The 24,119-nt window shown below is 55.7% G+C and overlaps 12 protein-coding genes across 12 annotated transcripts; 6 read left to right on the top strand and 6 right to left on the bottom strand.

Moving 5' to 3' along the window:
* Positions 1-86: 86 nt before the first annotated feature.
* Positions 87-2,566, top strand: BO72DRAFT_483721 (Zn(II)2Cys6 transcription factor). The gene is made up of 3 exons (XM_040947820.1): positions 87-425; positions 472-952; positions 1,007-2,566. Exons 1-3 carry the CDS (start codon positions 259-261, stop codon positions 2,528-2,530), a joined length of 2,172 nt encoding a protein of 723 aa, XP_040804601.1. The 5' UTR covers positions 87-258; the 3' UTR covers positions 2,531-2,566.
* Positions 2,567-3,238: 672 nt separating this feature from the next.
* On the bottom strand, positions 3,239-7,622 carry BO72DRAFT_422561 (mismatch repair ATPase MSH6). The gene is made up of 5 exons (XM_040942813.1): positions 7,065-7,622; positions 6,949-6,996; positions 6,716-6,881; positions 4,269-6,664; positions 3,239-4,201 (listed from the first exon to the last, which is right to left on the bottom strand). The coding sequence occupies exons 1-5, from the start codon at positions 7,440-7,442 to the stop codon at positions 3,482-3,484; spliced, it is 3,708 nt and encodes a 1,235-aa protein (XP_040804602.1). The 5' UTR covers positions 7,443-7,622; the 3' UTR covers positions 3,239-3,481.
* Positions 7,623-7,792: 170 nt separating this feature from the next.
* On the bottom strand, positions 7,793-10,078 carry BO72DRAFT_397645 (tyrosine--tRNA ligase MSY1). The gene is made up of 5 exons (XM_040942066.1): positions 9,638-10,078; positions 9,403-9,556; positions 9,055-9,341; positions 8,653-8,998; positions 7,793-8,599 (listed from the first exon to the last, which is right to left on the bottom strand). The coding sequence occupies exons 1-5, from the start codon at positions 9,976-9,978 to the stop codon at positions 7,886-7,888; spliced, it is 1,842 nt and encodes a 613-aa protein (XP_040804603.1). The 5' UTR covers positions 9,979-10,078; the 3' UTR covers positions 7,793-7,885.
* A 573-nt stretch (positions 10,079-10,651) lies between these two features.
* Positions 10,652-11,480, bottom strand: BO72DRAFT_456090 (putative histone h1.3.; the record flags this gene model as incomplete). The annotated part of the gene is made up of 3 exons (XM_040946259.1): positions 10,652-10,910; positions 10,971-11,320; positions 11,376-11,480. The coding sequence occupies 3 exons, from the start codon at positions 11,478-11,480 to the stop codon at positions 10,652-10,654; spliced, it is 714 nt and encodes a 237-aa protein (XP_040804604.1).
* Positions 11,481-12,040: 560 nt separating this feature from the next.
* BO72DRAFT_493114 (uncharacterized protein) lies at positions 12,041-12,961 on the bottom strand (the record flags this gene model as incomplete). Its single annotated transcript, XM_040948351.1, has 3 exons — positions 12,041-12,447; positions 12,513-12,671; positions 12,733-12,961. 3 exons carry the CDS (start codon positions 12,959-12,961, stop codon positions 12,041-12,043), a joined length of 795 nt encoding a protein of 264 aa, XP_040804605.1.
* Positions 12,962-13,087: 126 nt separating this feature from the next.
* On the top strand, positions 13,088-14,795 carry BO72DRAFT_284422 (glutaminyl-peptide cyclotransferase family protein). Its single transcript, XM_040940316.1, has 2 exons — positions 13,088-14,457; positions 14,572-14,795. Exons 1-2 carry the CDS (start codon positions 13,271-13,273, stop codon positions 14,576-14,578), a joined length of 1,194 nt encoding a protein of 397 aa, XP_040804606.1. The 5' UTR covers positions 13,088-13,270; the 3' UTR covers positions 14,579-14,795.
* On the bottom strand, positions 14,585-15,861 carry BO72DRAFT_284404 (YeeE/YedE family protein). The gene is made up of 2 exons (XM_040940315.1): positions 15,484-15,861; positions 14,585-15,412 (listed from the first exon to the last, which is right to left on the bottom strand). The coding sequence occupies exons 1-2, from the start codon at positions 15,769-15,771 to the stop codon at positions 14,708-14,710; spliced, it is 993 nt and encodes a 330-aa protein (XP_040804607.1). The 5' UTR covers positions 15,772-15,861; the 3' UTR covers positions 14,585-14,707.
* Positions 15,858-16,633, top strand: BO72DRAFT_284396 (uncharacterized protein). Its single transcript, XM_040940314.1, has one exon. It carries the CDS (start codon positions 15,948-15,950, stop codon positions 16,434-16,436), a length of 489 nt encoding a protein of 162 aa, XP_040804608.1. The 5' UTR covers positions 15,858-15,947; the 3' UTR covers positions 16,437-16,633.
* A 358-nt stretch (positions 16,634-16,991) lies between these two features.
* On the bottom strand, positions 16,992-18,665 carry BO72DRAFT_370620 (FMN-dependent alpha-hydroxy acid dehydrogenase; the record flags this gene model as incomplete). Its single annotated transcript, XM_040940971.1, has 4 exons — positions 16,992-17,334; positions 17,407-17,624; positions 17,707-18,503; positions 18,575-18,665. The coding sequence occupies 4 exons, from the start codon at positions 18,663-18,665 to the stop codon at positions 16,992-16,994; spliced, it is 1,449 nt and encodes a 482-aa protein (XP_040804609.1).
* Positions 18,666-18,999: 334 nt separating this feature from the next.
* Positions 19,000-20,816, top strand: BO72DRAFT_475196 (MFS allantoate transporter; the record flags this gene model as incomplete). Its single annotated transcript, XM_040947313.1, has 5 exons — positions 19,000-19,233; positions 19,346-19,511; positions 19,574-19,640; positions 19,692-20,155; positions 20,208-20,816. The coding sequence occupies 5 exons, from the start codon at positions 19,000-19,002 to the stop codon at positions 20,774-20,776; spliced, it is 1,500 nt and encodes a 499-aa protein (XP_040804610.1). The 3' UTR covers positions 20,777-20,816.
* Positions 20,817-20,830: 14 nt separating this feature from the next.
* On the top strand, positions 20,831-22,371 carry BO72DRAFT_422578 (D-galactonate dehydratase; the record flags this gene model as incomplete). Its single annotated transcript, XM_040942814.1, has 4 exons — positions 20,831-21,224; positions 21,271-21,492; positions 21,557-22,017; positions 22,079-22,371. The coding sequence occupies exons 1-4, from the start codon at positions 21,049-21,051 to the stop codon at positions 22,369-22,371; spliced, it is 1,152 nt and encodes a 383-aa protein (XP_040804611.1). The 5' UTR covers positions 20,831-21,048.
* Positions 22,372-22,530: 159 nt separating this feature from the next.
* Positions 22,531-23,410, top strand: BO72DRAFT_422581 (2-deoxy-D-gluconate 3-dehydrogenase; the record flags this gene model as incomplete). Its single annotated transcript, XM_040942815.1, has 2 exons — positions 22,531-22,675; positions 22,751-23,410. The coding sequence occupies exons 1-2, from the start codon at positions 22,559-22,561 to the stop codon at positions 23,408-23,410; spliced, it is 777 nt and encodes a 258-aa protein (XP_040804612.1). The 5' UTR covers positions 22,531-22,558.
* Between the last annotated feature and the right edge of the window lie 709 nt (positions 23,411-24,119).

A 24,119-nucleotide genomic window follows, 5' to 3' on the forward strand; every position in this document is an offset into this window, starting at 1 on the left:
CAGCCGAACCCCGGATTTTACCACAAATGGCAGGAGTGATGGTCACATGGCACCTGCCAATCTCTAGGCAACTTATAAGTTAGTCAGTCCAAGTAATAAAACTCACCCGCGCTCACCCGAAGTGTGCAATATCCGAACACCACTTTCTCGGATTACACTCTCATTATACTCCCCTGAATAGCAGGAGCCCCTCATTTCAACTCAAGTTCGAAACAGCCAACCAAAAACCCCTAATTCCGAGAGCCATCTCCACCCCTCATGCCCCAGCACATGCGCGAGACCCAGCGAGTGCCTCGTACGTGCATCCAATGTGCTCGCCGGAAAGTCAAGTGCTCCAAGAAGATCCCCTGCGACGCCTGCATCCGGCGCGGCGAATCGGCGGCCTGCGCACGAGAGGTCGTCAAGGTCCATGGCAAGGTGACTGTGTGAGCCCTACCTATTCTTTTAGTGGAGGGCGCGGTTCCTGATCAGCGAGTACCGTAGTGCCGTGGACGAAGAAGATTCGGATGAGAGCGAATCGACCCTTAATTGCAGGCTGGTGCAGGAGAACCTCAGTCTCAAGACCCGCATCCGCCAGCTGGAGTCCGTCCTCCAACGGCCCGAGGCAGAGACTGAGGTCTTCCGGCCGGTGCCTGCGGCAGAGCGGTCTCATTCTTCGGAGAAGATACTGAATGACTTCCAGAGGCTACCGTTTGGGCTTTTGGCTGAATCATCGCACGATGGAGGGGTCGATCCCCTTCGTCCGCGAGATGATCATGTCCTGATTATCCTGCCGGCGCGGCACTGGAGCGAGGTGATCGTGCGGTTCTCGCTCACGCATTTGGCGTGGGTTCACTGTGCCCTGGAGCCGGCAGTCTTTGCTGAGGAGCATCGTGCGTTCTGGGATCAGTTGATGGACACTGGTAATTCGAGGGCTCACGGCTGGAATGCGGTGTATTTGAGCGTGTTAGCTGTAGGTGACCTGCCGTCATGCAAGGTCCGGCGCTTGAGACTGACGTTCCGCTAGGTGGGGGTATATTTCATGAACGATGAGATGATCGAGGGCTTCCATTTCTTCCATGAGAGCTATCTGACGGGGAGATCGGGGGAGATGTCGCTCAGCAGGATGACCACGCAATTGTGTCGCATTTGGTGCGACGCTGCTGTCAAAGAGTTGGAGCACGCTGATTACGTCAGTAAGCCCAGTGTCTTGACGGTACAAGCCCTTACAATCCTCAATATCGTTCACAAGAACCTCGGACAGTCTAGTCGAGAGTACATTCTACACGGCTTGGCTGTGAACGTGGCTAGACTGGTTGGCTTGGATCGTCTTGGGGAAGGCTGCGAAATACCTCACTCGCTGCGAGACACCCAGGCTGATACGCCTGTCAATGTATATCGACGACTGTGGTGGACTTTGGTGATTGTTGATTGGTGGGTATTGGCCTTCCTTGTAGCGCGCTCAACGCTTACTGTCCTTAGGATGACTGTGTGGTCTCGTCCAATCTCAATCCACCCTGGGTCGTTCACGACGATACTAGAGACCAGCGATGAATCTTATACACCGGACTACTCGAGTGACTCCGACGTATCGTCTCCTTTCGAGTATCACAAGGCCATGGCACAACTAGCCGCCACCATGCAGAACACGGTCAGATCAATCAAGGAGTGGAGCGGCAGCATCGTACAGGCTTCCGTTAAAGAAATTGACTCTGTGGCGTCCTCCTTCCCACGCCATCTCTTCTACAATGGGACAGACACATCCGGAGTTCCGCTCGAAGGAGTCCCATCATGGATGAATGTGCAGCGCTTCTTGGTGTGGAACCTCCTCGACACGTGGCGGATCAATCTCAGCGTCGCCCTCATCCCCCAGCTACTGGGCAACCCCAACGCAGCCCACGAATTGGTCCACGCCAGCGCTGTATCAGCAGCCAAATGTATCCTGCAGCGCAGATACCACGACCCATGCTCTCACTTCCAGAAATTCTGGGCCGTGGCGTGCTCGGCGGTAACGGCCGGCACCTTTCTATGCCTCGACCTGATCTGTTTCGGGCATTTGCGAACTCCAGCAGAGATCACCCAGGCCAAAGAATTGATCCTCGTCAGCATCCAGCTGCTAGAGTCGTCATACACGGAGACACGGCATGGCGCTTTGCTCGTGCTGCGGCGACTGGCGTATCTCCATGACATCCTGCATCAGCGCCATGCGATCGACCAACGAGCCTTCGCGAATATCATGAAGTTGATGGCCTCTCCGCGTCTGTGGACCTCTGTTGCCGATACGGAATCGACTCTGAATTTCCTCTTCGGTGGATCGGACTCGTATAGTAGACCGGGTGAGGGGCAAGTGCCTGTCGATGATGACACGGGCCATCGTGGGACTAGTCTGCTGCACGGGAGTTCCAGCAGAGAAGGGTTCGAGCCTTTTCCGTTGGAGTCAGCGTCGATTCCGGATTTTGAAGATCTGTTCGGGGCATCCGAGCTGATTGACATGTCGTTGCCATGGATTGATCCGGCGACGTTGATGGCGTTCACGAGTCATGTTCCATAGAGTTGCTGTGATGAATCTGTTGTAATGAATATAAGCTGTCCGCTGCTTCTTACCTCCCTGAAGCGGTGGAAGGGTGTAAAGCGTTCTGATTGTAAATGCCATAAGATATTGCAGGAGTGGTATGTCTCTTCAATAAGGGGGAGGTTAAGCTCCATGGAGTACTCACCTTGTAAAGAACATGCGGTTGGGAAAAGAGACATGACGGTATAGAGGGTGTTGTTGACTAAAGGTATGTGACATGGGGTTTGAGGACAAGGGGAAGGAGGAGAAAGAGGACAATGCTTTTGTTCTGGGGACTTAAGCTTCATTGCCTTCAGTTGATCAGGCAGAAGGGTACCTCTTTGCCTGGCTGTCTTTAACCCGTGTTGGAATGGCACATCACGGCTTCCGGGGGTTTAGCAGCTTCTGCCGGATCTTCGGTAGACTCTGGTTCGTTGCGTTGTGGTCTGCAGTCGAGAAGGCCTGGAGGGTGAGCTTATGTTGTCTGCTAGGTATAAGTTAGTAGCACTGAGGTCAACGGTGAGAGCTGGAGGAGAGTGATGCACATTAGGAAACCAGCCGTCAATATCTACTTATCAAGTACCAGTGGACGAGCGGCGCGGAGGCAGTAAGACCTGCGCATTTGGCCGGACTTGATGGTCGAACAATGGACTTTGGATGGCGTGGTTGTTGCCTGTCCTTCTATTCACACCCGTCACTAACGTTATTCAGAAAGACCATCTTATATTCTTAAAGTCAGCCACCTAATAGTTATATAACCCGAAAACGCTCTTTAGACTAACTCCCTTAGAAATTTTGAGTAAGACCCACGGAACGCCACGAACACCGAAATATAAAGCACAACAGCCGATGAAAAGACCCAGGGTAAGCGTCGAACATCGCCACCAATTCTCACTTCATACATCTTCCGACATAGAAGAGCAGCTTAGAAGGGAAGCGCACCGCGATGCCTTACAAAGCCTCGATCGCGCGGCGCAACACCTCCAGACTCCGCTCACTCACCCCGACCTCCCCTTCCTCTACTACACGAGCGTCATCCTCCTCCCGCAAAGCCCACGCAACATCACTCCACCACCCCATCCCCACAACAGCCGCCGCCCCATCCCCCTTCCCCTTCCTCCGCTCCAGACTCTCCGTCAACCGACTCGTGTGCTCCCACTGCTTCGCCGCCACCTCGGCGCGCTCGATCACCTTGCCGGGGATCCCGCACATGGACGCACAGTGCATGCCAAAGCTGCCCTCGGCGACCCCCGGTTCGAGCTTGTACAGGAAGGTGACGCGGCGCTCGGCCTCGTCGACGTCGATGGCCATGCGCTTGGGCGCAATCTCCGGGTGGTGCTCGAACTCGGCGGCCAGGGAGTGGTAGTGCGTGGCGAAGAAGCCCAGGGCGCCGATGTGAGTGGCCACGTGGTGCAGGACGGCCTGGGCGACGGCCACGCCGTCGTACGAGGAGGTGCCGCGGCCCAGCTCGTCGAGGATGACCAGCGAGCGCGGCGTGGCCTCGGCCAGGATCTTCTTCGTTTCCGACAGCTCGACGAAGAAGGTCGACTGCGCCGCGAAGATATTGTCGTTGGCGCCGAGGCGCGACATGATCCGGTCGCAGGGGGTTAGGGTCGCTGAGGTGCAGGGCAGGTAGCAGCCGATTTGGGCCATGATCACGGCGATACAGGTCTGTTTTGGGTCAGTCACAAATTGCTTTCCTTCAACGCGCTGGAGGCTCAAGGGGATAGGACCATACCATGCGAAGAACGGTGGATTTACCGGCCGCGTTGGCACCGGTCAAAAGGTCGATGTTGGGCCGGGGCCCGCCGAGACGGACGTCATTCGGGATGAAGTCGTCGACCGAGGACAACAGGCACGGGTGGCGCAGCTCTTCGAACTCGAGCACGCTGCGCTCGTCGTCCACAAAAGTAGGGCGGCAGCTGGGGTGGCCCAGCGACGAGGATGCCTTGGCCAGACTGATCAGGCAGTCGAGCTGCGACACGATCCGCACCGCCGCCAGCCACGTGGTGTAGTTCTCGTCAAACCGGGCATAGAACCGGCCCGCAACCTCCTTGACGATCTGGCTGTGCGTCTCCTGCGCCTCCTGCAGTTGGCGGATGAGCGCCCGCAGCTCGGGGAAATAGTACCGTTTCACCTGCTTGGTGGCCGACATCTGGTCCCAGTTCTTGGGGATGTTCTTGATCTTGACGGGCACTTCGAGCTGGTAGATCTCCTTCCCGTTGTCGCGGTAGCAGATCGCCGTGGAGCCCAGCTCGCGCCGGTGTTTCTTGAGGAGGTTGTCGAGCTGCTGGTGGATCTGTTCGATGTGCTCCTGAGAACTGTCAAAGTCTTCCTCCACCCCAGGCTTCGGGACCAGGATGCCGTTCTCTCGAGCTTTGGTGCGGTCAAAGGCCGTCTTCCAGTACTCGAGCATGCTGTTGAGGTCCGGCATCGCATTGATAAGTTGTCCGATTATACCTTCCCCAGAGCCGCTCTCTTGAAGAAGACTCATGGTGTACTCAATCTGCTCGAAGCCTTCAAGGACACGAACAAAGTCTTGGGCCTTGCAGTTGGCTGCGTGGATCCGCGAGATGAGTCGCTCCAAGTCAGGCATCTTGGTTAATTGAGAAGAGAACTGATCCCGAACACTCGAGTCGGCGTTGAGCGCGTCCACCGCGTCCAGTCGAGCGTTGATCTTCTTCGCATCCACCAACGGATGGCACACCCACTGCTTGAACATACGCTTGCCGAACGGTGTGATGCAGCGGTTCAGGAGCTGGAACAAAGTCCCATCGGAGGTTCCGTCGAAAGAGTTGGCGAAAATCTCCATGTTGATCAAAGTCTGCCCGTCCAGCACCAGGCTGGAAGCCTTCTTGATGGGGTCGTACGAGGCAAAGTTGCCGATGGTGATGAGGTCACGGTCGAGCTTGAGGATCCGGAGATATTGCACCAGCGCCCCAAAAGCAGACATCGCCAGCTCTTTGTCCCGGGCCTCGCGCAGAGCCTCAGGCCACGCCTGCAGGTTGTCCCCATCTTCACAGACGAAGTAGTCGCTCGCATCAAGTTCGCGGACGGTGATATCGCCTTCCCAAAATTCCTTCCTGGGTTTCAAGTAGTTCCAGATAGTTGTCGGACCAGTATTGTTCTTCAGGATGCGGAGTGCCTTGGTGGAGACGGTAGATTTCTCGAGCAACAGTTCCTGAGGACGCGTCTGCGCCACGAAGGTCTCGAATTTGGTCATATCGGCGTCATCGACAAACTCCGACAAAAAGAATTGGCCAGTTGCAGTGTCGACGAAGGCCAGTCCGAAAGCTGGACGATCCTCAATAAGTGCCTCCTTGATGGCGACGCAGTACGTAGACATATCGTCTTGAAGCATCGAGCCTTCGACGAGTGTACCCGCAGTCAGGACGCAAGCCAACTCTCGCCTGATCACCTTGTCCTCCTTGCCGGCCTTCTTCTTGCCATCTTTCCCGTCTCTTTCGCGCATCTCCTTGCCCAAAGCCGACTCGATCTGGTCCACCCGAGCGATCTTGAAGCCCTTGGCAACGAACTGATTGGCCCAATGGTCCAGACTCATCTCCGGGACACCCACCATGCGCATGTTCACGCGATCGGTCAGCTTCAGGTCAAAGAGCTGGTGGCCAATGGTGGCGTCGTTCTCATAGAGCTCGTAGAACTTGCCCTTCTTGAAGAACACCACCGTGTCCCAGAACTTCTGCTTGATCTCCCAGTACTGCTTCTCGAACGGTGAGAACTTGGACCAAGCCAAGGGAGGTATATATAGAGTCCGAGGGTCATACTCCGGATGACCGATGGGATGGCCATCGATGTCTCGAAGATTTGCCAGCCAGGCGTATCGCTGCTCCGGCTCGGTAACGTGTGCTTTCTGCTTGCCATTACTGGGACGCTTAGGCGTCGTCGGTGCCGTCCGTTGTTGCCGGGGTTCGGAGTGTTCAGGGTCATACGTCCATTTCATCGCCGTGCCGCCGGTCGCTTCGGGGATGTCCAAATCGAGATCCTCATTGTCGTCGGGCGTCTGCAACGGCAGAGGGGATGACTTGATCTTGGGACGAGCAGCCGGTTTCGTGCGCCTCTTGACCGGCTTTGCCTCCTCGTCCGAATCATCAGCGACGATGAAGTCATCCAGTTCTAGGCAATGTCAGCGCTTGTATACTGTACCACGTCGAGCTTTGAACCAACCATAATCAGAATATTCCTCGCCATCTGCAGCCTCCTTGAACTCATCCTCACTCTCTACAGCTACCTTTTGACGCTTGTTGCGACTACTGCGGCCGGGACGGAAGATCTTCTCGTCGTCCTCTTCACCTTCGGAATCTGATTCAAGATAATTGACCTTCTTCCTAGCCTTGAGCAACATCACATCCGTCAGCACATCTGTACGTCCCAAACACCGAATTCTAAGAATCTCTTACCCGACGCGACGGAGACGTGAACGTCTGCTGCTCATCAACACCACCGGCCTGCATCCCCTCAACAGGTCAGTCACACCAAAACATTCAATTACTAACTTGAAGCGAGCACACCATACCTGCACCGCATTTTGCTCTTGTCTCTCATCATCGTCCTCGTCAGGTATCACGAGATCACTACTAGGCACCGGCGTCAAGTCCTGCTTGAAATGGGGCACACGGTGCTGCGGCTGCAGCGGCTTCTTCTTCTCGGTACTGCTGGTGGTGGTATCGGCTCCCGCGCGCTGGATGGAAGCCCGTTCGGCGGGCGAGGAGGCGGGCTCAACGACCTTGCGAGCCGTCGACGGGGTCGAGGGCGATGACTTCTGAAAGAATCCGAGGATGGACTTCTGGCTCTTCATGTTCTGCGTGCTGGAGGTGGTTCGTTTCAGCGCCCGGGAGGATGGAGGCGTCGCGGTCGGAGGAGGGGACGAGGCGGCGGGGGCTCCTTTGGCCATTCTGGAACGGAGGCGGGGGTCCGGATAGTATCTGGATGACTTTGTCTTTTTGAATTGTGCGTTTATATCATGCTGCAATGGATTATTGGAGGAAGGGAAGAAGGGCCAATTCCACACACTGGGAGGTGAGATGTTTTGGGGAGAGGGATTGAAAAGGCGCGCGGCCCTGGACTGGAGGATGGGCGGGCGATAAGGATATGGACGTGCGGGCCGTCGCGCGTCGGACGCGTTGAGTGGTTTTTGGGGGGTTCTTTTATGCCATCGCTCACCGCCTTGGCTGTCATATCATGCTACCACACTACAGGGTAAGTCAACTGCTAGTGACCGAGTACATGTCCATGTCGCAGTCTATTGATACACAGTATATTCGTTTTCGTATGCGATATATGTACAGGTCTCTGTTATACACTGAGAGGCGAATAGCTATCCCCAGCTTTCCCTGCTCAGGGCTTGGACTCCGCGCTCTCGGGCTCCCATCCCGGGCAGGTCAGTCCCTTCTTGGCGAATTCTTCATCGCTGATGATCTGGATGATCTTGAACTTCCACTTGCCTACTCTGAGGAACAGAAGATCTTGGTCAACGATAAACTCTTTGGTCCTCTCCGGAAGCCAGACCCTGATAGGCGTGTATTCCAGGCTGTCAGACATAGGCCCGCTTGCGCCGGGGCGGCTTCCAACATACGCCCCACCGTTCGCAGCGAGACGGTGTCCCTCACTCTTGGAATTCACCAGACCTGAACTCCAGAGGAGTTTGTGTAAAGGTTGCTTCTCGACCAGAGATCTGGGGAGCTCCATTCGGTGGGCGGGCATGTTGCTGAAATTCGTCTGAGGGGCGTAAATATTGCCGGACGCCATGTTGGCATCCTTTGCATACGGCGACTGAGGGATGGGATGGGCCTTGGGCTGGCCAGGGAGAGGAGTGGGTTCGGCAGTGGAGGATCTTGGGCGGAAGAGTTGGCGGTGTTGGAGGGCGACTGCGTGCGCCTCCTGTTTGCCGTGAATGAGTTCCACGAATTCTGCGGCCAAAGCATGCTGGGCCACACGCTTGGACGGGTCCAAAACCTGCTCCGCCATGATCTTCTCGATTTCCGGCAAGGGCAAGAAAGTGAACATCTTGAGGTATTTCTCCACAACGTCGTCGGGAGTACGGACAAAGAACTGCGATGGGCATTAGTCAACCTGAAAAGAAGATGCAAGGCGCTCTCTCATACCTGGTATAGCTCAAAGGTGGATGTCATCTCCTTGTCAAGCCATATCGCATTGCCAGCCGACTTGCCAAACTTCTCCCCTGAAGAAGTCGTGAGCAGGGGCGTTGTCATCCCGATAGGCCTATCGATTTCATCCTTCAACGAATTGCGCTCCTGCTCGTTGGCGGTGTTTCTGCTAGCCGTCTTGACGGCTTCCATGCCGAACAGAATGTTTCCGTACTGATCGGCGCCTCCAACTTGGACCTGCACGCCCCTCCGGAACAGATACCACCAGTCCCATGCCTGCATGAGAGGATACATGAATTCGGCAACCGACATTCCGTCTCCTTTCTCCAACCGGTTCTTGACGCTGCAGACGATCAGTACCCACGACAATGGCTGGCGGCGGGAAAAAAAGGAACTCACGTATCCCTCCCAAGCATGGGGCCCAGACGCATGTAAGAGCCCAGATCTCGGACGAGCTCCATGAAAGTGACACTTGTCCACCACGTATTATTGTTGGTGATACTCCGCCTCCAGGACCATTCCTTCTCGTAGCCATGTCTTCGGCCGTAAGCCTCAATGCTCTTGCCGAGCCGCTTCAGCTGAATGTGCATCGACGCCATGTTTGCCTTTCGAACCGATGCTTTGACCTGTTCTCGCCCCGCTAGTCGCCCAGTAGGATCACCGATGCGGCTTGTTGAACCGCCAAGCTGTCCTCGATGTCAGCCAGACTGTCTCGCCCGGGGGGAGGGGGGCGTGAGTGTGACTTACGATGAAGTGAACAGGCAGACCCCAGACATAGCCCCATGCCAGAACCATAAACGGTAACATATGTCCAACATGAAGAGAAGGAGCGGTAGGATCGACGCCGGCATATATACCAGCCCTCTTCTCGGTGAACACGCGGTGCAGAAGCTCCCGTTCCCTGGCGGTGGAAAAGAAGAGCGCGCCCCCGTTAGCCTGATTCTCAAGCAGATCCACTGCAATCCTACACACAAACACTCACCCGACGACGTCGTGCAACAGTCCTCTGTCTTCAAGATGCTGTGCGAAATTCTTCCGTTTCCCTTCCTTGATCTGCCGGGAGAAGTGGGCCCATTCCTGTCGGGCTTCTTCGAGCCGTTGCAAGTACCGTTGACTGATCCACCTCTTCTGCTCGGTCATGGATGGGATTGTCGTTCGGTTCAGCGTTGGACGAGGTCCGGTGGTCAGCGCGGAGTTCGCCCGCAGCACCGCGGCCGTCCGCGCGTAGTTGTGGACGCCGCATACGGTTTGGTGGGAGAGAGTCGGGATTCGAGGAACATGTAGGCGTGCCCGCTGGGGCAGCGACCCCGAATGAATTCTCATGAGTTCCGGGGTGGAGGAGAATCAAATGGGGCGATTTAATAGCCCAAAAAAAGCGTCAGGCAATTATATCCTAGGAATTTCTCGATAGCATGGTTTGCCTTCCTCCGATAAGAAGCCGTCCAGTTGCTTGTCTGGCGGAGAATTGTTGATGCGGGTGGGTCGGAGAAGCTGCAGTATGCAAATCGTGCAAATCATGCAAACTAAGCAGATAGTCCCAGATGTAGATAAGGAGAATACAACATTCACCAGGTCTTTACCTTGACTGGGACTTGATCTGCTGAGTGAACTGTTTGGTTCTAGCGCTGTCGGTGAAAAATCGATCTCTACTGATTAGATGGATATCCTTTTTTTGAAGAGCTGGCCCAGCTTCACCTGATGACACTACCGAAATTATGATTGAAGCATTAAGCATGTGGCTACTGCTACACGGATGTGTACATATCTTGAGGTGAAGAATTATATAGGCTCAACCGCTCAAGTTATACAAGCCATGAAGACGGACCTGCGCAGTGCCACGACTGCATCATTGTTCTTTTGATTGAAAACTATCAAGCACAGGCGCTCCCATAAGGAACACCCTAAAGGGCGCCGTTGGGGATAATAACAGAAATTCGGTAAAGCATGTTAGATCGATCCGTGCATCGAATTACAGCTTTGGAGGTGAATGAGAGACTCATTCCTCGGTCTTTACCGGGACCGTGACTGATTCCATCGCCTCCATCTCGGCTGCGACATCAATCGAGGCCATGACTCTCTCCTCGTCAGACGCAGTGATATGCTCTTTCAGAATATCAGCCATAGTTTCCTCCTCGATGTCAGCCAGAGTAGACTGCTCTTCCTTGATCCGTTTGTACAAATCGCCGCCCTCGTCGTGTTGAGCGCTGGCCTGCGCAAGAGGAGAGGATTCGAGTTGCATACTAGCTTCCCCGTCGCTGAATTTTCGGTTAGCATAGTTCGGGGATTCAGAGGCTCGTATGAGGGGTGGCACTTACCTATCACCTTCCTCGACCTTCGGAATAACGACTTTCGGAGCGGCTGCCTTCTTCGCCGGGGTCTTCCGGACGCGCTTGGGCTTTGGCGTCACGGCTGCTTCGGCCTCGACAGTACCACTGGGGGTGGCAGGCATATCATCAGGCGTGGCATCCGCTGCCTTGCCTCTCTTACGCTTCGTAGGAGTCTTGAGCGGGGTTGCTGCGGTAGAGGTGTTGGCAGCATCAGCAGAACCTTCGGGGCAAGCAGTTGAGAGTTCGGCCAGTCGGCGTTTCGCGTTGCGGTAGACGGTCATAGCAGACGCTGCATTTTTGTAACCGCCTCTGACAGCTATCTTTTCGTAATCGACCTTCTCTTGGATGTCAGCATTTATTCTCTCTCGGTATCTGGGTGTCAAGATTGCTTACTTTGCCAGTGGAATCACAGCACATCTGGCCGAGGACAATGAGCCTGGCTTCGTTCAGAGTCAAGCCGAACCAGCCCTCCGGCTTAGGAGCACCTCTAGTTGCCATGACTGATGTTCTTGCTACTTCCTTTTGTAGCGTGTGTTGCATAAAAAGATGATGTAGCTGTTCGAGCGGGTGTTTCTGATGAGATGAGGGGACCATGAACGTGTGAGTGTTCAGTAAGATTTGTTCTGCGAGTAAAGCTATGTGGAGAGTATGCGAGTGTAGGGGGAAAAAAGTGGTATGAGGAGAAATTTGGATGAAAGGAGAAAGTGGCGGTTTCGCTCACAAGCAGGTGGGACAGGTTAGGAACATGAGGGACATGGAGAAAAATATCAGCTTGGGTGAGTGAATGGTGACTGAAATCGGCAAAGTGTTGTTGGGACAGCACGAAGTCACGCTAAGGCGTTAACACAGGCTGGAAATGAGAGTAAAGTGAAGAGATCATGGATATGGGTCCATTTGACCCAAAAGAGATGTGGTAAAGAGTATCGTTGGTTTTCAACTCCGGAGTAAAGATGCTGAGGCTAATGTTATCCACGTCCCCAGTTTCACTAATATAAGAAACCTCCATGCCAATCTCTCACATTGAACTCCCCCTAACGCCAAATTTACCAAGACTTCCCTCACGGCGCCCTCCGCTCAATCTGCTCCCTCACCACCGGCCACAGGTGAGGATAGAATGCTGTCGACTGTTTCCCACGGTGGCTCTTGGGCGCCGCCCAGAATTCTGTCAACCCTCGAGTCCAGTACCCTTTCTTGGATTCGGGACCCACATCCTTGAAGCTCACGGGACGCCTGAGCGTGGCTTCGGGGACAAGGTTTTTGAGATGTACTTCCCTCTTTATAGGTCTAGTTGAGAACGCCATGGTCGTGATGAACAACCGAGCCGTGGGCGGAAGATTTCTGGCATAATCCTCAGCCGCCTGCCGAGACTGGCGAGCAGACATTGGCAGAAACAAGTGAATGTAGCAAACAAAGGTAGCCCCATTGTAAGCCATGAAGAGCATCGGGATCGCACCGAGAGTGAGAGCTGTTCTCTGATATTAGGCGCTGACTCCCCTCCGCGATGAGCACAATCGAGGGTTTCGAACTTACCTGCTGGGGCATACCAGTCAGGATACTCCCCACTCATGAACTCCGGCAAGATGAAAGCAATCGTTACTCCGTACAGGAGGATGCCAGTGATCTTCAATGCCGCCAGGAACATGGCTTTATGGACACCACCATTGTAGATGAGAATCACCTCGGGGGGTCCTGCCGGAATGAGATCAGCGCTGGTATCTATGCGGCGATGCAGACGAATTCGCAACAATACCTTTCCGCGCAAAGAGTTTTCCATATGCGTAGCTGGCCGGGTCGGGTTCCTTGTTATAGAACATACTCTCGGGGTGCGCTGGTCTTTTGATGAACGGATCATTCTTCGGGCTGCGAGCAGCGTTCTCGGTGGTCTTCAGCCGAGCAAACAGCTTGCTGTTGAGACTCCGCCGGACACTTCGTGGAAGTGCAGCCCGCAATTGCGGATGCAGCAGGATGATAGGCCTCATATTGTCACAGAATGGAGAAATAGAACCGGAGGTGGTTCTCAGCGCCGGGAAATCGGAGAAAGTTGAGGCAGCTCGGATAAGAACTTATCGATAGTAGCTCGAAGGCGGTCAGGCCTGCCAAATCCATGGCTGCTTCGTTTGTGAAACAAAGACTCACCTTTGGTTTTCTCCCTGACAGAGTGCTGATTCCTGTCATCCTCCTTCTGCAGGCCTCTTTCGTCTTTGACTAAACTGTGACAGTCAGGGATAGTCATCGTCTCGTGCCATGAGTTTGTGTTGACCCATATCACTCTCCCAACCCCCATCGCCATGATTCCGCTGCTGCCGCACTGTGGCCTTCTGCGCCCCTTATTGTCCACCTGCCTCGCCATTTTCCTCCTTCTCGCGTCAGGAACAGCCTACCAAACCGTCTCGGACGAGACCCTGCGATCCCTCCCGCGACCCGGGAAGGATTTCGATATCCACGATGGTGCACTGCTCGCCCCGATCCTGGTGCCCCGTGTCTCCGGGACCGCGGGCAACACCGCCGTCCTGAATCACCTTGCGGAGTTCTTCCGTACCTCACTCCCAGAGTGGACGCTGCAATTCCAGAACTCAACATCGAAAACCCCAGTCTCCAAAGGGAAGGAGGTTCCCTTCGTCAACCTCATCGCCTCCCGCGATCCGCCCGGCGCCAGCCCCGGCGACGTCGGACGCCTCACCCTGGTTGCACATTACGACAGCAAGTACGAACCGGAAGGCTTCATCGGGGCGATCGACAGTGCCGCGCCGTGCGCGATCATGCTGCATGCCATGCGGAGCATCGACAGCGCCCTGACGAAGAAGTGGGAGGACATGCGCGCCCAGGGGCAGCTGAATCTGCTGGAGGAACAACAGGGCATCCAGGTGATCTTCATGGACGGGGAGGAGGCATTCAAGGAGTGGACGGCCACCGACTCGCTGTACGGTGCACGCTCCCTGGCGGAGCAGTGGGACTCCGAGGTTCACTCGGCGATGTCCGTGTACCGGTCGCCGCTCGACTCGATCTCCCTGTTCGTGCTGCTGGATCTGCTAGGCGCCAAGGACCCCACCATCCAGTCATTCTTCCCGACCACGCACTGGGCGTACAAAAAGCTGGCCACGCTGGAGCGGCGGCTGCGGGAGCTGAAGCGGTTCCGATCCTCGGATCCCGGACGGTCCTGGTTCCCTCATCAGTCGAGAAGCGAAAACGAGATTCCGATGTACATGCACATTGAAGACGACCACATTCCTTTCCTGAGACGAGGCGTGGAGGTCCTGCATATCATTGATGCCGGCGATCGGGGCTTTCCCACGGTCTGGCACACGATCAAGGATGACGGCGAACATCTAGATATAGGCACCGTGGAGGACTGGAGCGTACTGTTCACTGCGTTCGCGGCCGAGTGGATGGAGCTGGAAGGCTTTATGTCTGGATCCGGGGACGGCGCTAGCCCCGGCCACAAGGGCTCTACTAACAGCTGGGCTAAGACGGAATTGTAAGCCTTGTCTAAACCTCAATACTGCATCAGTGCCTGGGCTGGTCCTAGCTCTAGACTGCATCTGCATCTGCATCTCCTTGGAGCCATGCTGATATTTTGTGCATCACATAGCGTCTAACTAAACCTCTGAACCGTCATTTTCCGCTACTCAGCATATATTGCGGGGAACAATCCTGCGGGTGTTAGGATGATATATCCATATATATTTATATACACACGGCTTGATATTATCCACGAAAACCTCCCTCTACAATAAGTTTCCGAGCATATAGCCCGCCATCTCCGCCAGTCCCCAAGTTGGCTGCACCACGGACCGCAGGATAGCCGGGCCCGGACAAACGCCACGCAACCCCCAAGCGACGCCGAAGACCACCGCTCCCGCCACAAAGCGCCAGTCGATATCCGCCACAGTGGCAGTTGGCAAGCTCCAAGTCTCCGCCAGCGTCGGCTTGGACGGCCCTCCCTTTTGGGTGTCTTGTCCCGGCCTGCTTGACAGATAAGTCACCATGGACGGCACGATCCCAAAGACAATCACCAGCGCCAACGAGGGATCAAAGCGCGCCGGGTCCGTGAGGCCGACGAGGAACCGCAGCACCTTCTCCGGGTCCGCCATCCCCGTGAACAACAGCCCCGTGCCGAACTGCAACCCGGCGAGGTACGCAAAAACCGCGCGCGAGTTCTCGGATCGTTTGAGGACGCGGGGCACGGCAACCCAATTCGTCGCGAAGGCTAGCAGGGTCGTGGCCACCATGAATCCGCCCTCCGCTGCGGTGGGATAGACGGGCAGATAACAGGGGCGACCGTCCGCACACGCCGGCAGAGATTGACGGCCGGGAGGGAAGTTGGCCGTGAGCACAGCGGTCGTGAAGAAGATGGCGGTGGCGATGATGGAGCGCGGGGACAGACGCGAAATCCCGCAGAGCATGTGGCCGGAGGTACAGCCTCGACCGTTCTAGACCATTACGGTAGTTAGCCGGTGGTTCCCACAATGTCAAAGTGAGAGGAAGTTGTCGAACTGCTCACCTTGGTCCCCCAACCCAGCAGAAATCCCATCGCCAGCGTCGACGCCAGCGAGATCCACGAGTTTGGCGCTGGGGGGTACGAAGGGATCAATGATGGCATGCAGAGCGCCACGGGCACCAGACTGGACACCAGGCCGGCGAGGACCGGCACATTCTCGCCGCTGGGACGCAGCAGACTGCCCGCCAGCAGGGACGAGATCCCAAAGACCGCGCCATTGTGCAAGAGGAGTCCCGAGGAGCCCTGGTAGAGGAGTAAGGCGCCCAACGAGGTATGGATCGGTGTGAACATGACCTGGGGGGGTGGGCTTCACCGTCTGACAAGCGACCGAAGATCAACGATGAAAGATAAAGGAATAAGCAAAATAGAGTCCTCCTCAGTCTGCTTTCAAATATAAGGCCGACAGATATACCGTCTCAGGGAACCATATCAATCGTGAAGATGCTGAGCCCAAACCCAGCGTAGACATGCTCAATGTAGAAAGAAGAGTACCTCTAAAGTACAAGTACAAGTACAACCCTCGCCTCCGAAGTCCCCGAAATCTCCTGAACCTCCCCTACTCCAACAACCAGCACACCACACCACCTGATCCACAAACCCCCAAAGAAAAAAAAAAAGAAGAAGAAAAGGAAAAGACGGCGATAGAGTGGGTTCGTGGGTTTGATCTGCCATGCATTCGGGGACCAGCAATCAAACTCGGGGGTGGGGAGGGGATCTCACCTTTCTTTCCACCCAGAAATCCCCCTACCGTAAGTCAAGTTAACTTTACCCGCCGCTGCATGGCCATGGAAATGGTCCCCGAACCCTACTTCTCTGTGGTTGATCATAGGACTCAAGCCCGCGGGTCGAATCTCCGCATAGCATGGCATGGCAATCCAAGAAAAGCCGGATGGGCCGGAAAGGGGTTCCTTTCCTCTGGTCTGTTTTTTTTTTCTTCTTCGGTTGGCTGGATTTGAAGTCGGTGGTCGCCGACCGACCGGCTGTATGGCCTTTGCGCTGTCCTTGACACTGCGCGTATATAGATACGAGAATTCTTGGGCCGAGAGGTGAGAGTCGCATTGTTCCCGGGACGAACATGAAAGAAGAGGCGGATCAACAACTTAATTAATAACAGGACACGGCGGACCGTACAGTTGATAATTGTGATCGGGGGTCCCATCGTCAGGTCCCCGAGAATTTGGAACACAGTGACACACAGCCCTCTGCGGGAAAAAAGAATAACTTTATGCTTGATGATCCCTCCCTTCCCTCTGCGGAGGTACTGTACTGTACCAAAGGGCTATGTTTGTGTGAAAGCCCTGAGTAGTTGCTCTGTTTAGTGTACGAACACATTTGTTTGGGATGGTATCATGGAGTGTTGGGAAGGAAAGGATGATCTTCCGCACTGTTTCATTCGGAGAATTTCTGATCACAATAGATTGATTGATAGATCCATCCTGGTTCTCAGCAAATTCCTGAATCCCTACCTCGGTTCTATATGTGGATTGCAGTGGTACTTACCACATACCAAACTACAACTTCACCTCACCAACCACATCTCTCTCCAACCGCGTCGCATTCAGCAGATGAGGCCCCAACTCCGCCAGCTTCGTCACGCCCAAGAACACCATATTCGCCTCGATCTCCTGCCGCAGGATAGCAATCACGCGGCGCACCCCCTCCTCGCCGTACCCTGCCGCAAGACCGTAGAGAAACGGCCGTCCAAGCCCAACAGCCGATGCGCCCAGCGCCAGCGCCTTGAGGACATCGGTCCCACGACGAATCCCGCCGTCCACGAAGATCTGCATTCGGCTTCCGATCAAATAGGGCGCGTGTCTGCGGATCTCAAGCAAGGTGACGAGTGGAGGTTGAGCGCTGACCTCCAACTTATCATTAGTGATTCTGAATCGGTAGATGCAGGAAGAGAAGTAAGGAGGAGAAACTCACGTATCCTGCGACCTCCCCCCATGATTCGAGAGAACGATCCCCTGCACTCCCCGCTGGTACGCCAACACCGCATCCTCAACGCACTGGATCCCCTTAATCACAATCGGCAAGTCGGTGAGGTTGCGTAACCAGGTCAGAATCTCCCAGTCGATGAACGGCGAGATAGAACTAGCCATGGTCTTTGCGACGCCCTGGCCTCGGGCGGACGAGTCTCGTGCCTGTCCCTCCCCCATCCCATCAGCATCTTTCCACCTCCCCAGCTATCCCCCCTCCCCCCCAGGAAGGTAAGAGTAAACATACCTGCACCTCCAAATTCAACCTCTCATCCATCTCCCGTTTCCCCACAACCGGCGAATCGACCGTCACCCAAACCCCGCAAGCCCCCGCCTCCACCGCCCTCCGGACCGTCTCCACCGACTTCCGTATATCTTTGTTGACGTACAGCTGCGCAAACAGCGGCTGATGCTGGGGGTTCGTGTGCGCCGCGCGCACTCTCTCGATGGGCATGCTCGCCCCGTTGGCCAGCACCTGGGCCAGCCCCTCGTGGCCCGCCGCCGCCGCCAGGGCGCATTCGGCGTCCGGATGCGCCAGCTTGGCGATCCCGGTGGGACTCATGTACACCGGCAGCGAGACCTTCTGACCTAAGATGGTGGTGCGGGTGTCGACGCCTGCCCGGATGCTGCGGAGGATGCGCGGGCGTAGCGAGACTTTGCGGTAGGCTTTGGCGTTGGCGTGCTTGCTGTGCTCGTCGTCGGCGCCGGAGGCGTAGTAGGCCCATGCGTGAGGGGAAAGGTGTTGGTGGGCGACTTTTTCGAAGTCGTGGAGGTTGATGAGGGTGGAGAGGGGAGGGGCGGGGGCTGTGGTTTTGGTGGCTACTATCTTGGGTAAGGGGCTGGGCAGTGAGGGTGATGATGGCAATGGTGAAGATGGGGATGGGGCTGAGAGTGTGCCGGGCTGGATTGTGCCTTTCAAGCATGATGGTTCAAGGGCCTCGGTGAGGAGAGACTTGTCGTGGACGGAGTCGAAGTCTGCTGTTGCGTCCTTGCCGGCACAGCGGAGGATTACTTGCGGACCGCCGGGGTGTTCGTCAATGAAATCTGTGGTGCGTCGCATCAGTCACTGTGCACTTCCTGACTGCAGAGCAGCGTGGTGCTGGCTCCTGGCTCACCGGTCACATCGTAAACAGAGCCATGGATGGCAACCCAGCATGACTGGCGAGATGAATGTCTCTCGATTTCCTCGCGTGTAAGGAATGTCATTGCATGCAATCGTTGTTTGACCTTGAGAAGCTGACCTTGAGAAGCAGTCAAGACAGGTCAAGGAGATTAAGAAGTAGGACGATAACAACAGCAGGGAGATGAGCGCCACAGGAAGCTCGGATTTCGCGCCGAGGCAAACGCGGAGAACAATCCCCGGGGTCAACAGTCAACATCCCTGCATTTCCCCCACGCTAACGGCTATTGTCTGAGGGGGTGGGGGAGAGCACTGTGCCTCATACATCAGAACCTGGGGTAAAGAGGATCTGGAACTGCAACAGGATATCCACGATCCTCCCAGACTCCACCGTGGACACAGACACAGATGCAGACCAACATGTCTGCGGAAATCTCGACGCCCAACGCTGCTCCCAAGCCCTCATCCCTACACATCGAGGACAACCAAGACGATGGCAAGATCAGCAACATTCAACACGGCGATACAGCACTGGCATTGTTTGCCACGGGCGATGAACTGCGATCAGTCGACGCAGCCGAACTCAAGCGGCTGGAGAGGAAGATAGACTGGGCAATCCTGCCTTGTCTGTCCGTCTGCTATGCCTTCTACTATGTGCGCATTTCGTTCAACCCGACTGACCAGCATGAATCACTAGGGTCATCACTAATATCATAATTACATCGACAAAACCACCCTCTCCTATGCGGCCATCTTCGGTATCAAGGAAGATCTACACCTGTCCGGCCAGCAATACTCCTGGCTTTCGTCAGTGTTTTACTTCGGCTTCCTCGTCTGGGCCATCCCTACCAACTTTCTTCTCCAGAAGTTCCCCGTGGCCAAATATCTCGGCGTGAACATCATACTATGGGGCGTCTTCCTCATGCTACAGGGTTCGTGGTAGAAACTTGGTTCTCTAAAATCAAAATATCTCTACTCATACTCGCTCTTCCAGCTGCGGCGAAGAACTTCACACAGCTTGTTGTGCTGCGAGTCATCTCGGGGGCTGCGGAGGCATGCAGGTAAGTAACAGCATCCCTGGACTCATCATGCTGCGGCTAACATCATACCAGTGATCCTGCCTTCATGTTGATCACGAGCATGTTCTACACGAGACGCCAGCAGCCCATCCGCATCGGGCTGTGGTACACTGCCAACGGACTCGGCATTGCCCTCGGAGGATTGCTGGGGTATGGCATCGGGCACATCCAGGGGGCTCTGTCCTCGTGGAAGTACGAGTTCCTCATCATCGGTGCGTTATGCACCGCCTGGGGCATCGTCATCTTGATCCTGCTGCCCGACTCCCCAGTGACGGCGCGCAATTTCTCCCCACGGGAAAGACGGTTGGCGGTGGAGAGGCTCCGCGACAACCAGACAGGCGTGGAGAACAAGATCCTCAAGCCGGCGCAAGTCCTAGAGGCGCTGCTCGACTGGAAAGTGTGGGCGTTCCTGCTGCTGGGGCTCTCTGGCAACATCCCCAATGGCGGAATCTCCAATTTCGGGACCTTGATCATTTCCGGATTCGGCTTTTCGACCTGTAAGCTCGGTGGGACGCTATACAATAAAAGGCATGAGTCTGACAATTGCAGTGGTGACGACCTTGATGCAAGTTCCCTACGGCGTGTTTATAGCCCTCATGATCCTCCTCAGCGTGTACACCAACGATCGCCTGCCGCCCAACAACCGCTGCATCGTGACCATCCTTTTCCTCCTCCCCAATGTTGCAGGTGCATTCGGACTCTGCTTCCTTGCTGAAGATAACCGCGTCGGTCGGTTGATCTGCTACTACTTAACCGGGTCGTACAACGCCTCCTTCGTTCTCATTCTTTCCATCCTGACCGCCAACATTGCCGGTCACACGAAGAAGGTCGTCACCAACGCGATGATCTTTCTCGGAGTGTGTGCGGGAAACATCGCCGGTCCGTTCTTCTACAAGTCAGACCAAGCACCACGGTACCAGCTGGGGATCTGGTCGATGATCGTGTCCAACCTGATTGAGATTGCGCTGGTGGTGATTTTGCGGATCATGCTGGCGTGGGAAAATCGGCGACGGGATGCAGCGCAGCAGCACGGAGACCCCACGGCATGGGACCGCGACCAGACGGCTTTCAGTGACCTCACGGATAAGCAGAACTTGAATTTCCGGTACGTGTACTGAGAGTGCCAGAAAGCGGGGTGAGGGGAAAGTGCATGTGCGGGAGTGGGGGGTCAAGGATCAGCGCTCGGCCTCCGCCAATGATGCGGGTGTGATAGTGCATCTTATGAATACCCCAGACTATATAGTTTTATCCACCCCCACGCGGGGGTAAGCGTGGGGAAGAAAGGGTTTGTGGAAGTAGCTCGTCATGCTGCGTGTATAAATGGGTAGTTGTAGAATGCGACGGGAGACCTTTGGCAATTCACCTGATAGTACTGTACATACACACCAAAATGGCGCGCATCAAGTCGATTGAATACTTCCGAGTCAAGCCCCGTTGGCTGTTTGTGAAGATCACCGATGATGAGGGTCAATTCGGATGGGGCGAGGCCACACTTGAGGGACACACACTGGCCGTGGAAGGCGCCCTGGATGAGATCATCGCACGAGTGATTGGCTATGAGGCAGAGTATGTTCGCCCACTTCCGCAAATGAACCAAGCTCATTATTTGCAGCGACATCGAGCATATCTGGCAAACCATCTGGCGATTAGGATTCTACCGCGGTGGTCCCGTGTTCATGTCCGCGCTGTCCGGAATCGACATCGCCCTGTGGGATCTGAAAGGCCGCCGACTGGGCGTGCCTGTATACCAGCTGCTAGGCGGCAAAGTCCGCAACAAGATCCAGGTCTACGCCTGGATCGGAGGCGACCGACCCAGTGACGTGGAGATCGCTGCGTGCGTCAACCCTTAGCCCCCCAAACCCGAGCTTCCTTCTGGATCATCACCTAACAACCCGCAGAAAAGCGCGTATCGAGCAAGGCCTGAAATGCGTCAAAATGAACGCCACCGAGGATGTCAACTGGTTGGACTCGCCCGCCATCCTGGACTCGTGCATCGAGCGCATCAAACAGGTGAAAGCTCTGGGCCTGGACGCGGGGCTGGACTTCCACGGCCGTCTGCACCGCCCCATGGCCAAGCAGCTGGCCAAAGCCCTCGAGCCGTATCGCCCCTTGTTCATCGAAGAGCCCCTACTGGTGGAGCACCCGGAGGCCATCAAGCAGCTCTCGCAACAGACCAGCATCCCCATCGCGCTCGGCGAGCGCCTGTACACACGGTGGGACGCCAAGCGGTTTCTGGAGGACGCCTCGGTCGACATCCTGCAGCCGGATATTGCGCACGCGGGGGGCATTTCGGAGACGAAGCGCATTGCGACGATGGCGGAGACGTACGATGTGGCGATTGCGCCGCATTGTCCTTTGGGTGAGTTGGCTTTTTCTTGGGGTGGATTTAAGAGGTGTGTGCTAATTCGATTTCCGCGCAGGTCCGATCGCCCTGGCGGCGTCGATGCAGGTCGCCACCTCCATCCCCAACTTTGTGATTCAGGAGATGTCCCTCGGGATGCATTATAATATCGAAGCAGGGGATATCGATCTGACTAGCTATCTGGTGGATGCGTCGGTGTTTGATATCGAGGGAGGATACGTGTCGGTGCCCAAGGGGCCAGGACTGGGGATTGAGATTAACGAGGAGTTGGTCCGGAAGATCAGTCAGGAAACTGAGCCGTGGCTGCCGAAGGAGTTCTATGGTCCTGATGGAGGGATCCGTGAGTGGTGAGTGTGCAGCTGAGTGGATGTTAGTGGCGGTAGTCTAAGTATCAACTTGTGGGGAAGGGAGAACAAGACGTGGGGGTTCCCCCGCATTGTTCTTCGACATATTTAGTAGCAATACTATTTACTCAGGCCCTGTCCCGCTCTGCCCGAGTACTCCACCATCCCTCATCCTATACAATTCCCTTTCAACAATGGACCTCTTCTCCCTCAAAAACAGCACCGCCTTAGTAACAGGGGGCACACGAGGCATAGGCCAACAAATGGCCCTTGCCCTCGCCGAAGCCGGCAGCGACATCATCCTCATCCAGGTAGGCCATCCCCCGCCCAGCCATTCCCTCTCCCCTCCCCCCTCCCCCCAATCTCTAACCAACACCCCCCCAAAGCGCGACCCCACGAACCTCACCACAAAAAACCAAATCGAATCCCTCGCCCGCAAAGCAACAATCTACACCGCCGACCTCTCCTGCCGCGCCTCGATCACCGCCCTTGTCCCGCGCATCCTGGCCGACGGCCACGACATCAACATCCTGATCAACTGCGCGGGCATCCAACGCCGGCACGCCAGCCACCTCTTCCCCGACGCCGACTGGGACGCCGTCCTGCAGACCAACCTGAGCACGATCTTCACGCTCTGCCGCGACGTCGGCCGGTACATGTTGACCCGGGACCCGGACGCGCACGGCCAGCGCGGCGCAATCATCAACGTCGCCTCGCTGGTCTCCTTCCAGGGCGGGCTGACGGTGCCCGCCTACGCGGCTGCCAAGGGCGGGGTGGCGCAGCTGACCAAGGCGCTGAGCAACGAGTGGGCGGCGCGCGGGGTGCGCGTCAACGCCGTCGCGCCGGGGTATGTGACGACGGAGATGAATACCGCGCTGCTGAATGACGCAGACCGCTCAAGAAGTATTCTGGATCGGATCCCGGCGGGACGGTGGGCGAGCCCGGAGGATTTCAAGGGGGTGACCGTTTGGCTGGCGGCGGGGCGGGCGAGTGGCTATGTTTCGGGGAGTGTGGTCGTTGTGGATGGCGGGTGGATGGGGAGGTGATATCTAGAAATCTTTGATGGGCTGCGAGGCGAGGAGAGGAAGAGGTTTGGGGCTCCAGTCTAGCTAGCATATCATACTGCGACTCTATTGTTGAAGAGTATGTCTCTACTTGGCAATTTCTCACTCGACGCTTAGACTTGACTGTCTGCTTCTTGACGCAGCACACCTATGCCAGTCCGAATCAAGCGTAAAGAACCGCGTTTCTCTGCGGTTCAATTAGACAATTAAACAATCAGATGCTCAGCGCCAGCCCATTTACCCTTCTCGAACCTCGAATCGACCGACTCTACGTCCACACGTCAACTCTAGCTCTTGGCTAAAGTAAAAGATAAGCCGCATCAAGAAATTCCGAGCCCACTTTTCATTCCATGCTCCAACCTGATCCACCAGTGGACTCCTCCCGCTATGCCACTTTCATGACGACCTTGCGAGGGCCAGGGACCGATGGCATGGAAATTGTCTCCCCTTGCTCCCCACCTCTTTTTGTGAAGATCAATCCTTCGACAGTTAGCCCGGGTAGCCTCAAGTATACGCTCAATCAAGGCAGGTGCCACGAGGGAGTAACATTCAAGCTTTAAAACCCCTGCTGGGAAATCTTTTTCGAGTCGATAAGCTTAACTCGTAGCTTCGTATCAGAAACCTTATGTACGCTAGCTTGGAAGTCTGACATCCCTAGGATGTGAAAAACTGTTTGGCCAGCCAACTCCAC

This window comes from Aspergillus fijiensis (genome assembly GCF_003184825.1).
Source record: "Aspergillus fijiensis CBS 313.89 unplaced genomic scaffold BO72scaffold_8, whole genome shotgun sequence".
Taxonomy (NCBI): Eukaryota; Fungi; Ascomycota; class Eurotiomycetes; order Eurotiales; family Aspergillaceae; genus Aspergillus; species Aspergillus fijiensis.